Below are 17,445 nucleotides of genomic sequence, written 5' to 3'. Positions count from 1 at the left end.
CTATTTTACTCAGCACGTATGCAAGAATTTACGTGTCTTGCATACGTAATGAGTAGTGCAGACGGTCTTCCCGATCGGCAGTTTTTGCCGTTATAATTGTTCATTTCTCATGAAATGGGTCTTATTTTAAAGATAAGAAGTTGCACTCTCTATATACTTATATGACAATCATGTTAGATATATTTTGGAAACAGATATTTCGCCTTGAAAATGGGGTTTTTCGACGATAAATCTATCTAAAGAGTAGGGCTGATTTTCACATAGAAATCATTCTTGCGTCAAGAAAATGTTATAATCAGCATAAAGCATAAATATTTTTCTTTACAATGATATCAAAATTATTATATTTTACGCTGTACCAAAGTCAGGAACCAAGAAAAATCACGCGAATGTTCATGAATAATTAAAAGAAGTAGTCAATTTTGCAGATGTGATAATAGAAAGTTCTGATTGGTCAACTACGTCAACTACGTCACATATGTTTCGCTTTGGTTTATTTACATTCTGAATACCACATTTTCGTAACCATGCGTTGTGGCGTGCGCCTGTAATGCGCCTGCGCGCAGGCCGTCTTGACAACAATCTAAGGTCCCGAGATCAAATACCTCACTTGTCATGATGATTCTTTTCTACTAAATTTCTTTTTTAATCATTTTTCTAATTTGTTTTCGGCTAGTCGATGGCGCGGCGGAGCTCCCTGGAGTTTAATAATCATTCTGGTCCGTCCCTTTGGAATAAGCTGCCAGTTAGTATTCGTAATTTAACTACCCTTCATGCCTTCAAAGTTGCTCTAAAAACCCATCTCTTTCTAAACAGTGCTATCTAATCATGTCAATGTAGCGTTATAATTTGTGTTTTAGTTTACTTTATTTTAGTTAAGAAGTTATATTTTTGTGATAGTAATACATGTATGTACAGCGCCATGAGCGTCAGAGCCTGGCGGATACCGGCGCTATATAAATATCCATATTATTATATATATATTATATTATCAGTTATGCATTGCCATTGCTTAGACGGCGAGCGTGCACGAGTATGAAATCACACAATTTCGCGCTATCATAGAAAGAACAAATTGGTAATTTCCGGGTTTTTAGGGTCTTAATTACTATGATTATAAAAAGAACATGATTTTGCGTCAATTAGGTTTTGACATATTTTTGATCAGTGACTTTTCATCTTTCGAACGAATCTCAAAGTGGACAAATTGATTTTGTACCAAAGTCAGGAACCAAAAGTGAAATTCTCGAGTCAAAACAGCAGTTGAAATGTTACAAAAATAACGTCAATAAAAGTTGTGAAAAATTATTGTTTAGAAATTGCGAAATATGGCAAATTACATATCAAACTGATGCTGAAAATCTCGAGAGTGACTTACCGTTGCATGCTGCCATGTTGAATGAAGTTAACGACCAAAAAAGCAGCTACATGTACACCCCTACAAATCTCACTGAAAATCGCATGGAAATTCAGCAGACGTAAATGTTATGTGATCGCCAGATATCGCTGAGTAAAAATCAGCTTTCAGCCCAGGCCCCCCAAGCTCCGCCATTTTGTCCGGATCCATTAGAAGCCAAAATAAGCCCCTTGCATAATTCATGAGCCTTATGAATTATGCATTCTGTAGGATGATCCCCGCGAAAAGTGTACTGGAATGATGTTTACTACATGGTAAAAGACAATACGCGTATCAGCGTAATTAGAGAGGTCAAATAATCTACTGTACGGAATTATGGGTAATTTATTCATAACGCTGCGCGCTAGCAACGCAAGTGATTCAGCGAATCAATGTGGACTATTCTGATGCGATCACCGTTAGGTGAAATACGCGCTCGAACTTGTATTATCGATCACCAGTATAACAGCTGGTGTACCCAGGATGCATCTGGAAGTGGATCTTAAAAGTTCCTCTCGTTGTTGTGTTTTTGTTGTTTTTTAATATGGGGGAGTGGCCTTAACTTCATTGAATAAGAAATACTGATATTTTTAATGTCCTATTCCCTTTTTAGTCTATCAATAACTGGGTCTGTTTTTGTTTTATTAACTCAAACATGCTATAAGCCACATAACAACAAATTCTCTGGCTATGATTATACATTTTAAATATGCTAATGTATAAAGTGTCCTTATTTTATACAAACAAATTATGTGGCAAAGAGGATGGTTTTTCTCCACCCACTCTCATCGTACCTTAATGATTCCCTTTCTCTCTCTTTCTCTGTCTTTCGTAAATAATCTTCTGCAACTAACGGTTTGTTGTCTTGACTGAACAACCTGTTGCAGTTCCTTTCTGTCTCACTTTCAATCATAATACCATTCATTTACATTGACTCGTTATCAACTACGATCAACCATTGATCCATATTCACTCCATTACTGTCCACATTTCACTTGGATTATCTTCACTTTTCCTTTTTGCAGCCTTTGCAGGAGCTTTGAACATTTTTAATATAGAGACCAGAGAGATCGGAAAATATGTTAATCATTTTATTCGAATTGAAAACGGAAAGTGAAACATTGTTTTTCAACATCTTGACATATTTTTTGTTTAAAGACAATGGAATTTAACACTGGAAATTTTAAATTGGGGCGCCCCCCCTCCAAAAAAAAACAAAAAAACAGAAGTGGTACCAGGGTTAGTTAGTTCGGAGGCTCATGTCCTTTATAATTTTATTTTTAGGAATAGTTTTCTCTTTGTTATCAATTTGACATTGGTATACCGTTAATTTCACTGGGAAAACCACCCCCTTCCCTTACACATCAATACTGCCATTACTTCTAGCAACAGTAATTCTATAATTCAAAACGTTTTCATTTTCTAAATCCTTCTAATATAAACATAACAAATATAATACTGTTTACACTTTTGCAACCTGTTACATGGTCCATTTAGAAACAGCACCAGGAAGAGGATAACAAGCCCCCCCCCCCCCCCTGTTTTCTTAGGCTAGGAAGTATCAAAACATGATTCTATTAAAATTAGCAGTTTGGATACAACAGGCAATGATGATTAGCAGTTTCCATATTTAGTGCATTTAGAGGGTTGTCTTTCAAACCTTCTTACATACAATACTTGAAGCAGCAATAATGTAATAATCTACAAAACTTCAAATACAGAAGTCCATAGACTGAGGTAAATGAATTTCAACATGTATAATTATAATTAAAATATCATTGATTGATTCAATCTTTGATATAGACTGATAAATCTTTATCATTCAAATTTCAAGGAAATTTCTTTCTGCCCAGCACTCAGTTTCATCCTATAAGATGGTAGTTGACATTGTTAAAATGTCATTAATGTTTATTCATTGATGATTAGTTTAATTATTTGAAAGTTGACAAGATGATAAATTCATTAGCTTTTTTTAAATGTGGTATTCTACAAACATATAATACAAATAATAAATAAATAGTATGTAAATATTTAAGTTTAAACCCATCTCTACTCAATGGCGGATCCAGGATTTCTTAGGGGAGGGGGCCCAACTTTTTTTTTTTTGCTCCCGAAAATTTGAAAATCGCGCCGGCCGAAGAGTCGCTCAGTGGGGGGGTGGGGGGGGGGGGGGGGGGGGGGGGGGGGGGGGGGGGGGGGGGGTACAGAGCACAATTTTTTTTTTTTGCTCCCGAAAATTTGAAAATCACGCTGACCGAAAATTCGCTCAGTGGGATGGGGGGGGGGGGGGGGGGGTAGTGAGCACATTTTTTTTTTTTTGATCCTCAAAAAAATTTCAATTTGCACCCCCCCCCCCTTGAGCGCCAGGGGGGGGGGGGGGCCCAACCCCCCAAAAAGGTAAAAATCACGTGATTTTACATGATTTTTTTCTCAAGGGGCCCGGGCCCCCCGGCCCCCCGGCCCCCCCTGGATCCGCCACTGTCTCTACTGTCCTCTTTCATTATATGAGGGGGCATCTTTAAGACGTAGTCCCATGTAGATGTCTTCTGCATTCATCGATGAAGTTGTAGGCTAGTTTTCAGAAGAAAGGGCTGTGATGATAACCCAAGTCTGTTGAATGGAAAAATGAAATAAGATACAGTGTATAAAAAAATAAACAACAACTAATAACATACACCCTGATACCTGCTCTGACAAAAAGAGGAAGGACTAATATTCACTTGGGGTTCTAGTGGGAAAACCTAAACTTTTTGTCCTACAAGACTAGTTACTGACCACATGTTAAGATTATTTCTGATGATCCCATTAAGACAATAGGCCTGATGGAGCTTGGATCAGACAAGTATGAAATAAGTAATACTGGTACATGTACAATGTACTTGTAATGTAAACTCGTGGTCATAAATGAATAGTACTCGGTTTACATAAAATGACCAAACAACTTGGAACAGAGAATGTACAGGAAATAATGCTATTGAAACATACGTTATGTAGACTTATATTTCATGTATATTGACATTTTAGTTTTAATCTAAATCACAATTGTGATATTCAGTCAAGTATTCTTTTACAAGTCAATGGACAATGAAAAATATAATTGTCAGATCTATAACTTTCTGCATCATAAATGTGTTCTACAATAGTTTATTGGGGGTACCTACATGGTATATTAGCACACTTGCTTGTATGGAGTGCAGTAGGCCCACATCTCTAGATATGATTCTGTCAATATCTGTTCTTTATTCCTCTCCTGGGTTTGTAATCAGCATGCTTTCATCATCCACTGTAGAGAAGCATCATCCTACATAAGAGAAAGGAATGTAGGTACTTCAATTAAAAAGTGATAATAATAGATACATATCAACCATAATTCATCGTATAAACAGACGTTCGTTAATCTTATGTTGTGTTCTTCTTCATCTTCATTGCTCAAGAAGTGAAAGGACCACTTACAAAAAAAAAGTAATGAGGGGTCCTGTGTATACCCTACATGTATGATCATTATCATTATTATGTAGTGCTTTGAATGTGCATTAGACATCGTTCTTCTACACACAGGACCTCCTGTAAATAAGGACAAATCCCTTTGTAAACAGAGAAAGGGAAGAACTAGAATAAAATATTCCCTCCACTATACACACTTGAAACATACACTTAGTTCCATTTCCTTTTTATGGTGGTTTAATATTTGTGTGCTAAATATCCTGAAAATTTTACCTGCATGGGACTTTCAGCTTCATCTTGAAAATATAAGAAATGTTGTAATGTCTACTCATCATTAAACTCCTTCCAGCTCTTCATCAGTTTCCATCTGTTGGAACAAAAAGAAAACAAAATCAATACGACAATCAAGGCGTCCCTTTCTCCTTAACAAAATAAAAATAGATCTAGCATAAAAGCTATTTTTCATGTCATGGTTGGCCTTAATTTTAATATAGTCTAGTGTGGAAATCAACATTCCAATTTAATGGACCACAGTACAAAGTAAAATCAAATGGAAGATTTAACTTGTGCCTCAAAAAGTGCTTTATATGGCCTATAAATATAAAGTAGTCTTAAGTAGAATTGGTTTATTAAGACAAGAAGAAGTGGACTTCATAAGTAAACATAATTGTGGACAAAGGGTCTTCTCTTGCACAAACAAATAGATTTATCAACATGAACTGCACAATTCAGAGAAGAAAAAAAATCTCTAATACATTAAAAGTAATAACAGGAGTCAGAAGCGTACGCAGGGGGGGGGGGGGTAAACCCCCCTACCTTCAGTTTTTTTTACGTGTATGTTTTTCTGGAAACCCCCCCCCCTTTTTTTTAGTGTTGTTTTTTGTTTTTTTTAATACAAACAAATCCAAATGGATGACCTAACCCCCCCCCCCCCCCCCATGCTTATTCAGTGGCTGGTTGAGTCGTTGCGAAATTTTTGGTCCGATTTCAACATTTTAACCCCCCCCCCCCCCCCCTCCCCCTTGAAAAAATCCTGCGTACGCCACTGATAGGGGTCTAGATCTAGATCTAGTGGTAAGGTCAAGGTCTAGACTCTAAATGATAACTTGACAAGCATGCTGGACCCACACAAAATCTAATTATTAAATAAACAAATCCTAGTGTTGATGTTTTTTGAATACTTTTTATTAATAAGTTCCAGGTTTACATCTAAATGAAATAGGATTTGGAGTTGTTTGTTTATCAATGGTCACAGATAATTTTGGTCTAAATAAAATTGACACGGATGCAACTGAGCGAACGGATGGCACTGATATTAAGTAAAGCCATCAGTCAACATCTACTAAAGATTTTAACAAGAATTAATCCACTTGGATTATCAAAAAAATCATGCTTCAGAGATTATTGTAAGGTGTAACGTTAAATCTAGATATAAATTAAATCGATGATTGGTGAATTAGATTCATGATGACGATCCAATCTGAAATAAAACTTGATTAGAAAGTTTGATCTTGATGCAGATCGATGAGCACCGAAATTCCCCGGGGTTGGCCTGCCGGAACGGCCGGGCCCCTAACTGGAGTACTAGGGTGAAATGACGGCAAACCGCAGTCAAACTACTTCATGACGATGAAAATCAAAGTTCAATTTCAAGAGCAATAATTTCCTAGTCTTTTCCCCAAAAATCTGTTGAGAACGGTCTCACAATGTAACGAAATTACCGTAGATCACAAAGACTATTGCAGCTTTTTCAAAATTGATGACTAAATTCACTTAATCTACTCATATTTCAATCAATTACTCACCCATTCTCAATGAACTAAATCTTCTCAGTTTGTGCGAGTAGCCTGCGTCGTGCATAAATCTGCATAATTAAAGTGACGCAATGAGGTCAAATATATTATCCGGTTTCTTAAACGATACTATCGATAAAATACATATTCATGAGGCTCATATCCAATCAAAAAGCCGCCTCGGGTGCTTATTTTGTCTTCAAATGATCCAAAAGAGGCGGAGCCTAATCCCATTCGTCTGCATGGTTTCCGCGCGTGCTGCTTTCCGTCTAGTAATTATATTTAAACGTCTTTGTTTCAGCCTCATTAACGCGCGCGCTGCGGTCTGACTAGAGTTACTAGCTGTCAAGCAGGAAAGGAACGAATGTCGTGAGGAATTCAATAAACTGCAGGAAGATTGTCAAAAATATCAAGAAGAGTCAGATAAGCTGAAAGAGCACCTTGAAGGAAAGTGTTTGTCGTCCAAGATAATTCAGGGGGATGACAAGAAGTGTCGTTTCTTCACTGGCCTGCCGCTGTCTGTCTACGTAAAAAAATTTGAGCAATTAAGAAAGTTTGTACCCCATGCTACGACCAAAGATTCTCTGTCATATGAAGACCAGTTCTTTTTCACTCTTGTTCGCTTGCGGCTGGACTTGTCTTTTGAATTCCTCGCTTACCAGACCGGAGTGGCAGAGTCAACAATCAGGGGGTACTTCTGGCTTTGGATTGACATGATATTCTACAAGTTGGACTTCATGTTAAAGTGGCCGTCTCGGGAATCAATTTCAGCTACCCTTCCATCAGCCTTTAGAAAGAAGTTCCCGCGTTTGACAAGCATCATAGACTGCTTTGAGATATTCATGGAGCAACCAAAAAACCTGCATGCTAGAGCTCAAGTGTACTCAAATTACAAAAAACATACAACTGTTAAGGTATTCATAGCATGCACTCCTCTTGGAGCTGTTTGTTACCTATCTCCAGCATGGGGCGGGCGTGTATCAGATGTAGAACTTGTAAGACAGAGTGGATTCATAGACCCTCATCTCCATGAACCTGGCGATCAAATCCTAGCCGATCGAGGATTCCTTCTTCATGATGACTTCGCTACGGTTTGCTCAGCAGAGCTTATTACTCCAGCATTTACAAGGGGGAAAAGTCAGTTGTCAGCATGGGATGTGGAGAAGTCGCGAGGAATGTCGTCAATTAGAATCCATGTTGAGCGTGTCATTGGACTTATGAAGAATCGCTACACCATTCTTCAGAACACTCTTTCAGTTTCCATGGTGAAGTCACGGAAAGGCGAGGCAGATGGTGACAACTTATCCAGCATAGATAGACTGCTTCGGGTGTGTGGCATTTTGGTCAATCTCGGTGGGAGCATTGTGTTCAAGGATTGATTAACTGTTTTGAACAAACTGCAGAAATTACGAACAGAATAGTGTTGTTGTTGTTAGCGTTTAGATGGCGCTCTTCAATCTTGTCAGATTATCTGCGCCACGGCGTTCCTTCTTTGATGTTCATCTTTTCGAACTTAAGATCTCATGGCTCACTTTTACTGATTTTTTTTTTTTTGTGGGGGGGGGGGGGGGGGGGGGGAGGTCTGTCTTTCCAGACTCCTGCTTTCCAGTTCAGAGTTAGCTTACCGTACCTGTCTCAGCGAAGTGCTACTGTGCAAGATTAAATATATGAATTGTTAGCATATTTTCAAAATTATTTGTTCAAATTCCATGAAACTTGTACCCAAGGGTTATCAAGTATCACAAATCATATGACACTCACAGACACAAATTCCAGGTCACAAGGTAAAAGGTCATTTTAGGTCAGTAGACTTGGATTATGTTTTCACAACTTAATATGAGAATTAATAAATCAATTTTTGTTATTCATACATGTATTTCATTCAAGTTATCGATCTTGGTACAAATAATAGTTATTAATTCTTCTGATGATTCTTAGTCAATATTCACTTCAAAATGCTGATTATATCTAATTCTTCATTTTTTGGGCCTGCTAATGGGCCATCCTGCCTATAAATAATGTTCCAACCTCAATTTTTCATTGTATTGAATTGCGTAATGCAGGCGAGACCGCTGAGAGCGTTTCCCTTGTTTCTCTTTCATATTTCTTGCATTGTAGTAAAATGTTCTATAGTTTCTGAAACCTAACAATGGATACATAGTCCATCTTCATGTTGATTAATAATGTGCTGATAATAATTTAATTTGCATTTCCCTAGTCTCAACTGATGTATAATCATGTCCACACAATATTATTTGAATGGTTAATTGCATATTTTGTAATAGTGTAAAAGTAGAAAAATTTGCGATACATTAATTTTCGCAGGTTTCCCGCTACGATCGGAACTCGGAAGGCGCAAATTTTAGAACCAGCAAAAATATAAGAATGATTTTTCACTTTTCATGCATGTTATGAAAGGGCTGAATTGCGTGCAACACAAATATATTTTGGGGTAGCTCAGCTTGAAAATTTATTCTCGCGAAAATATCAGCATTTACAGTAGATGGAAACTTATTGATTTTACTAAATTACCACGATATGGCAATCATGACTAAATGGAGGAAGAACTGTATTTGATTTTATTTCTTAATAAATTCTAAAGCTCTTTTTAAATAACATAATCTGGTTACACTAGTTCCATTTTTTTTTCTTTTCTCTTTTGTGATATAACTGTGGGAAAGAATGCAAAGTAAATGGTAGAGAAGAATGGAGTTGCACTTGGAAGTTGGATATGAAGAAGCAACAGTTCATAAGAAATGAAAAAGTGAGAAATGAAGAGAAAGAACCTTTTTTTTTTAAATATTTATTTAAAAAAAATGAAACTTGAAAAATGAGCAAGAAATATTTGTTGGTTGATAGTCGAATGAGGGAGAAACCCATTGGAATTGGAAGGAATGGAGTGTAGAGAAGAGAGGAATCAAGTTTGATATGAAGAAGTGAAGAACAATAAGTGAATGGGTGATAAGAAATGAAAGAAAACAAAAGATAAGGAAGAAACCTTTAAGGGGGTATCACACTGAGTGGCGAACATAGCGTATATTGGGTTTTGTCAGGGTTCTTAAAAGGTTACCATTTGCCAAAAAGTTCGCAATCATGTTCGCAAACGGCTTTAATTGTCATAAATACTTTTTCTGCAATGATATCTTAAACATTTTCAAAATGTCTCCGCTTGTTTTGGACAACATTTGTCAAAAAGTTGATGAATTGAACAATTGCAATATTTGCAAGCATTCGCCACTCACTATCATACCCCCTTTTAGGAAAAATTACAGACAAGATAAAGGGATGGGAAGAGGGAAGAAGGAAAAAGGAAATCTACACTAGGGGCACCTGCCACCTTCCCTTATCTAAATGTCACAATATCACATCTCTTCTTGCTCTTATCCATCTCTTTTATATTCCATATCAATACATGTACTCATTGTTCTTTCATAACCTTTCAGTCAAGGCTCATGTACCATATTTAAATTTGATCTTGGAGAAAGTGAAAAAAAAGTACAGAGAAGAGGTAGAAAAGAAACAAGTTGCAGAGTTCAGGTGTGACAAGAGTTTAAGAATTTTTTTTCAAGATGGGAAGGTAGAAAATAGAAAAGTAGTAGTGAAAAGGAAAACAGAGAGGAAAGTTTTAACTTTGGAGACTTGCTGACAACTCGGTATATACATGTACCTTGCTACTATCTCTTTATTTCTCATTACACCCTGTGCCTCCTTGCCTACTCTCAATTATTTTTGATCTTTTCAATCAACACTCAAACTGTCACATATTGAATTTGCTTTGACACCTTTTTTTCACTCACTTCTAATCAAGTGGTTATTCTTTTGGAACACTTTTTTCACTTTCTTCACATGCCATTTTATTTCCTTCCGACTTATTACAAGGTCACCTTTCATTGCAAAGTTAAGACATACAAATCCAGTTTCCATGTCTCTTCAGTATCTTTTATTTTTACATCGATCATGGAAGTACTGTACATGTACAATTGTACATGTATTTTCATAGGTATTCAGTAAATTACAGGAACAATGATTGTTAAAGGCATCGTTGAACAATGTTAAATCTAAGATGCGTGACCCTACGTGTTATCAGGGTCTGTGATATGGTGTAATATTGAAGCCCTAAAAAAATTGAGCTTCAAAATGATCATGAAGTGCCTCAAAAAAAAATTAAAATCTTTGAGTGACTGTTTATACCATACTCCTAAAAACTGTTAGGAAAACAAATTTTTGTTAATTTCAATTTCCAATCATAAATATCTTGATATTCAGACAGGCAATCGGCTTGCAAAAGTCATGGGATTCCTGACTGACCTAAAGGTTTATAATTATCATTGCAGCATGAGCTAAATCCAGGATTTTATTTCAGAATCTAAAACAAAGTTACCGAATCCCTTTACATCAAAATAAAACAATGTGATATAAAGCGTCTCTTCGAAGACCAAGTAAAGGTTATAAAGTGAACTTGATTAACATCAATCACAATCATAAAATCTTTACCTTCGCATTTAAAAAAAGATATGTACTACATGTACGTACCCATGTACACTGTCAAATAGTGTTTTATCTTGCTTACGGTAATTTAAAAAAAAGTTAAACGTCAGGTGTGGACTAAAACACCTATCATGTGCATAACACATACAGACTTCATGCATAAACTGAAAAGCCAAGGGATTTGTTTCCACGATCCATTGCCAATGAAGTGTTCAAATATAATTTTTGAAAAGAGAAAACATTTCACAAAAATATTGTTACAAATTTGTTAGCAACTAGGTATGCATGGCAACAAAATACGAACATCAAGGACACCTTTAAGCATTTTTACAGCCCTTGCAGTACCATTTTCCTTTAGGTACTGTCTTTCGTTTCGGAACAATACATCGTAGATGAACCCATTCATATTTGCACTTTGCACCATCACAGCCGACCATTACATTGTCCGGACTGTCGTCATTTTGGTCGTATGGCTCCTGGCAGTAGCAGAACAGAGTATCTCCATCCATCTTTTTCACATCTTCTTTGCTCTTCCTTATTTCTACTACCCGGGTTACAAGTTCACATATAATGTTCGCTCTCCAAAACTTCTCAAGCTTTGAGACAACAGCATGTACATAAAAATCATTATATTGCACTTGGTTAATCATGAGTTCGTTCCCTACTTTGATAATAAATGTACAGTAATCAACATTGTAAACACGCATCTGCATCTGAACTTGATCGTAATAGCGATGTCCATACTTAAGGTTGGAGTTCGCATCTAGGCAGCAGTACTCGCTCTTGAGGTATTCCTCTCTTGACATGCTTCTTGCAGAGTAGGGGCACTTAATTTCTATCACTCCTTTTCCGTGGCAGCTGCACTCCACAAGTCCATCGGCGCTTGCCCCAAGCCAGTGACGCTCTGCATCCAGTCGTAGTCCAGTGTGAGTGATCTTTATGTCATTGTGGCTGCATGTTCGAGAATATTCCTCAAGTACATGAGATTCGTTATCCCTACCATACTTCAGGGAAGCAGTGTTGATTGGGGCTATGTTGGGGTTTGTTATACTGAGGAGAACTGACTTTGCTGGGTTATCTTGATTTGTGTGGAGGACATCGTACACGCGTGATGCAGTGATTCGGCCAGCTCTCTGGTCATGCCAGACCACGCTGTCCGCTTGTTTTTCTGTGGCCTTCTCGATCTCGACGATCTCTTCCTTTGATATGGTGATCTGATGAAGGTCTGTGAATTTCTGTGGTTGGAGTTCAGTGCTTTGCGTGTAGTAGGAACGGAGTGGAGCTGGGAGTGGAGCTGGGAGTTTACGTTGGGGTGTCATGGCTGGGTTCCTTTTAAATAGGTGGCAAGGAAGTCCCTCAAACAAACTAAGTCCCACCGGTTTCTTGTCGGTTTCCATGAGAGAAGAAATAAAAGCATCTTCTTCGTCCTTGGTGCAGTGAGACCACTTCCTTTTCTTAACACTGTCCTTTTTGATGCTGTCCTTTGCCTTCTCCTTGTAAAACTTAATGTTCCTAATCTTTGCTGGTTCAACATTTGACACGAACCTATTGTTCCACTGGCAGGCAACATCAGTACAAGCTTGTGTCGTATATCCTAGACGTACTGCTGCCTCAACTTTGAAGAGTACTGCTGCAACATGACTGCACGACTCCCCCAGTCCCGCCATACACGTACAGTGAGCTGCAACAACCTGTCCGGTATTATCGGTTGCCACCCAGGGACTGTGGGCAGCGTCATTCAAGCGCTGAGACGGTTTGACAGCTGCGCTGAAGATGATAAACCCCTTGGACGTGACCTGATGATAAACAGTCTGCACCCAGCCTGATTGAAATTGTTGGTGCGCCTCCAAGCTGCGGTAGTTTTTCATCGTGGCATGTGAGAATGGCCCTGCAAAAGAAAGGGGAAAAAAGAATTTAAAAGAAAGAAAAGAGAAATAAGCATACTGCCTATAAATTGAAGACAAAGTAACAAAGTATGATTTGTGTAATATTGATTTGAGGAATTATTATCAAACGGATAGAAAATATTATAATAGACTCTATGCACTTTCTCACAGGATTTACGGCAAACCATGGAGCTATAAGTTAAGAGCTCCATCCCCCGCCCCCCACACCGGAGTCGGAGGGACCGCATGCGTGTACCCAAAATGTCCAGTACATGCACCAAAGTCCGGCTTGTAGTACACAAAAATCCAGCCCGTATTGGCTTTACACACCGGATGTGCAAACTGAAGCACAATACAACTGCATACCGTACCGATGGTCAGGTGCGGGCGCGCGTGTGTTAAGTTGGCGCCTGTAATCTTAGTTTATGGACGCTTAATAAAAAAACATGAAAAACACTTGCTAAAATGGATCTAAAATCTATTTCTGATTTAGAAAAAATTAAAAAATTTTGGCGGCCATCTTGAAAGATAGCCCGACTGTCAGGGAAAATGTACCGAGCGGCCATTTTGAGGAAAAAAAAGGGCCTCCTTCCTTTTTTTTTCGAAAAAAACATGACGCTAAACATGTTAATTTTTTTATTTGGCCTAACTGAACACATGCGCGCGCCCGCAAACCACCATCGGTACGGTATGCAATTGTATTGTGCTGCAGTGTAAGTCTTTGTTTTAGGAAAAATACTCCAAAAAAAATCAGAAAATTGTCACAAAACAGGTACCAAACATCGACTTTTAAATCATAACCATTATTTGGACATTTGATGAATATTTAATTCATTTGGGTATCTTCACGCCGGAGTTTCGGGTCAATCAAAGTTTGGATAGAGATCTAGACTTCTGAACTAGCGCCATAGCAGGTCACGGTGTTTCAAACTAAGTTGATGTTTCTAGTACTTTCTGTACTTTAGTTCAACCTAAGATTTACAAAGACATCTAGATAATCTAGTCTAGATTTCGGGTGCCTACAATTTTTAGTACAAAATGTAAATTTGCCTTTGCCAGTTTGGGCTAGAAATTAGAATTAGAAAAGTGGCCCTTGCCCTTTCTTACTCGTCTCTAACTTTAGTCTTACTAGGGTGTCTGAACGATTTTTCAATTTTCAATTTGGGATCGTTTTTCACCATTTTTGTTTGATATTGGAATAAAAAATGTAATCAGAATAGTCTAGGCCTAATACCTTTCAAATTTCAAGACTCACCGATGTTTCTATCAAAAGATACAGCCCCTCAAAAATTGTGCAATATTCATAGCATTTTGGTCAGAATGGACAGAAAAGTGGTTCACGCAGAGTTATAATTTCTGCTCAAAAGCTGCACAGCTAATGCACAGCACGATATGCAAAGTGTGGAGCAAGGGTATTTTCAAACTGTTGTAACAAATGATCCCTTGGGACTAGAGAAAAAATAAGTGCATGGATATATATTCTTTACAGCTGGCCCAACTTATCCCTCGGGGGAGCAGTTCGTGAAATTGGTAAATCTCCGAGTTACCATGGAAACGATGTTTAAATCGCTGTTTTGAGCAAGATATTTTTAGAATTCCGGGGGTGGCCCCCTATGGGGAATATGGAGAAAAACCTGCTCTTTCATATGACACCACATTTATTGAGTTTCACCTTCAGGATCATTTGTTATAAAGGTTTGAATTTCAAATTTTTCATAAAACCATTGACCAATTTTGCTTGGTCGCGCAATGCATGTAGACCACATAGGGATGTGTGCAATCTCTATAATATGGGAAAGATTTTAGCACACAACATCGGGTGCGCGATCAGACACCCTAGATCTAGTCTTACTCTTACTCTTACTACAATAAATCGGGTTAAATCATGGATTCATGGGCTTGTGACCAATACGTAGAGAATATTATCAAACAATTCATTCAAGATAAATCCCTCCAAGATCCAATATAGACTAGATATAGATCTAGAAAAAATCTAATGTAGACTACTAATACTACTAGTCTAGACTCTACTTAGACTAGACATTCAACTTACCGTGGCTTTCAACTAAGTAGCAGTAGACATCGGCATATTCAATGCGCGGCCAAGCCTTTGGATCATCTATCCAAACATCTGCTGGATGCTTGTAAGGGCATTTTTCCAGGCCAACGGAGTCCAACTTTACTTTGTAACGGTGCCTTGCATCGTAACTGAGCTGTTCCGTGTAGTTGAATGACATTTTGAGCTAGATAAATGAACGCAATTACACTGGTAATACTGATCTCGATATAGCTATAGCGTGTAGACTGTAGACCTACGTGTATTTGTATTCACCTAGCGCAGACGATGTTTTCACCGCGACAAAATGGCGGCGACCGTGGGAAACCGGAAGTGACGTAAAAGTTGCGTCCCCCTATACCAAAATTATCTGTGACCATTGATAGACTAATCAAACAACTCCAAATCCTATTCATTTAGATGTAAACCTGAAACTTATTAATAAAATATATTTAAAAAAACATCAACACTAGGATTTGTTTTTTTAATATTTAGATTTTGTGTGGATCCAGCGTGCTTGTCAAGTTGTCATTATAGATCTACTACTAGCCTACTAGATCTAGACCTAGGCCTAGTACTAGATCTAGATCTAGACCCTAGCTATCAGTGGCGTACGCAGGATTTTTTCAAGGGGGAGGGGGGGTAAGAGGACTTTTTTTTGGGGGGAGTCATCTTTTTTAGGTCATCCATTAAGATTTTTTTTTTTTTAATTTTATTTAAAAAAAAATCAACACTCAAAAAGGGGGGGGGGGTTCTAGAAAAACATACACATAAAAAAAAGCTCAAGGGGGTGGGGGGGGGGTAACCCCCCCCCCCCCCCCCCCACCCCGTACGCGCCTGACCCCTATCAATTCTTTTAATATATTAGAGATTTTTTTCTTCTCCAAATTGTGCAGTTCATGTTGATAAATCTATTTGTTTGTGTAAGAGAAGACCCTAGTCCACAATTATGTTTACTTATGTAGATCTAGTCCACTTCTTCTTGTCTTAATAAACCAATTCTACTTAAGACTACTTTATATGTATAGGCCATATAAAGCACTTTTTGAAGCACAAGTTAAATCTTCCATTTAATTTTAATTCGTACTGTGGTCCATTAAATTGGAATGTAGATTTCCACACCATATTAAAATTAAGGCCAACCATGACATGAAAAATAGCTTTTATGCTAGATCTATTTTTATTTTGTTAAGGAGAAAGGGACGCCTTGATTGTCATATTGGTTTTGTTTTCTTTTTGTTCCAACAGATTGAAACTGTTGAAGATCGAGCTGGAAGGAGTTAACTGATGAGTAGACATTACAACATTTCTTATATTTGCAAGATGAAGCTGAAAGTCCCATGCAGGTAACATTTTCAGGATATTTAGCACACAAATATTAAACGACCACCTATTAATTCACTAAAAAAGAAAATGGAACTAAGTTTATGTTGCAGGTGTATATAGTGGAGGGGATATTTTATTCTAGTTCTTCCCTTTCTTTGTTTACTAAGGGATTTGTCCTTATTTACAGGAGGTCCTGTATGTAGAAGAACGATGTCTAATGCACATTCAAAGCACTACATTAATGATCATACATGTAGGGTATACACAGGACCCCTCATTACTTTTTTTTTGTAAGTGGTCCTTTCACTTCTTGAGCAATGAAGATGAAGAAGAACACAACATAAGATTAATTAAAGTCTGTTTATAGGATGTATTATGGTTGATATGTATCAATTATTATCACTTTTTAATTGAAGTACCTACATTGTTTTCTCTTATGTAGGATGATGCTTCTCTACAGTGGATGATGAAGGCATGCTGATTACAAACCCAGGAGAGGAACAAAGAACAGATATTGACAGAATCATATCTAGAGATGCGGGCCTACTACACTTCATACGAGCAAGTGTGCTAAAGTAATATACAATGTAGGTACCCCAATAAACTATTGTAGAACACATATCATGCAGAAAGTTATAGATCTGACAAACATATTTTTCATTGTCCGTTACTTGTAAAAGAATACTTGACTGAATATCACAATTGTGATTTAGATTTAAAATAAAATGTTGATATAGATGAAATATAAGTCTACATTACGTATGTTTTAATATCATTATTTCCAGTACATTCTCTGGTCCAAGTTGTTTGGTCATTTTATGTCCTATACTTAACCGAGTATTATTCAATTATGAGCACAAGTTCACAATACAAGTACATTGTACACGTATTACTTATTTCATACCTTGTCTGATCCAAGCTCCAGCAGGGCTATCATCTTAACCCTAATAAGGCCGGGCTATTTGAAGTCTTACTACGGCCGGGGGGGGGGGGGCCATTATGGCCCCCCCCCTAAGATCTCGGCCGTGAAACGGCCGATCTCCACGAAAATTTGCA

The 17,445-nt window shown here is 37.7% G+C and overlaps 3 protein-coding genes and 1 long non-coding RNA gene across 5 annotated transcripts in view; 1 reads left to right on the top strand and 3 right to left on the bottom strand.

Moving 5' to 3' along the window:
* Positions 1 to 1,394, bottom strand: part of LOC105447055 — a 27,492-nt gene extending 26,098 nt beyond the window's left edge. Inside the window, exon 1 of the mRNA XM_030995045.1 lies at positions 1,379 to 1,394. Coding sequence (XP_030850905.1) covers positions 1,379 to 1,394 — 16 coding nt within the window. The remainder of the gene's footprint in view (positions 1 to 1,378) is intronic.
* Positions 1,395 to 3,906: 2,512 nt separating this feature from the next.
* Positions 3,907 to 6,920, bottom strand: LOC115927847. 2 transcript variants are annotated; one of them, XR_004065786.1, is made up of 4 exons: positions 6,646 to 6,920; positions 5,114 to 5,207; positions 4,558 to 4,697; positions 3,907 to 4,006 (listed from the first exon to the last, which is right to left on the bottom strand). It is a non-coding gene; the product is annotated as an uncharacterized LOC115927847 (long non-coding RNA). The 2 variants fall into 2 exon arrangements; XR_004065785.1 differs by lacking the exon at positions 6,646 to 6,920 and having other exon boundaries at positions 5,114 to 5,279.
* A 426-nt stretch (positions 6,921 to 7,346) lies between these two features.
* Positions 7,347 to 8,012, top strand: LOC115928167. The gene has a single exon (XM_030995044.1). The coding sequence runs from the start codon at positions 7,347 to 7,349 to the stop codon at positions 8,010 to 8,012; it is 666 nt and encodes a 221-aa protein (XP_030850904.1).
* A 3,032-nt stretch (positions 8,013 to 11,044) lies between these two features.
* On the bottom strand, positions 11,045 to 15,305 carry LOC115928222. The gene is made up of 2 exons (XM_030995201.1): positions 15,061 to 15,305; positions 11,045 to 13,009 (listed from the first exon to the last, which is right to left on the bottom strand). The coding sequence occupies exons 1-2, from the start codon at positions 15,242 to 15,244 to the stop codon at positions 11,439 to 11,441; spliced, it is 1,755 nt and encodes a 584-aa protein (XP_030851061.1). The 5' UTR covers positions 15,245 to 15,305; the 3' UTR covers positions 11,045 to 11,438.
* Positions 15,306 to 17,445: the final 2,140 nt, after the last annotated feature.

The sequence above is a fragment of the Strongylocentrotus purpuratus genome, unplaced genomic scaffold (assembly GCF_000002235.5).
Source record: "Strongylocentrotus purpuratus isolate Spur 01 unplaced genomic scaffold, Spur_5.0 spur5_scaffold_21, whole genome shotgun sequence".
Lineage (NCBI taxonomy): Eukaryota > Metazoa > Echinodermata > Echinoidea > Camarodonta > Strongylocentrotidae > Strongylocentrotus > Strongylocentrotus purpuratus.
This window is presented reverse-complemented; position numbering and strand designations above follow the sequence as displayed.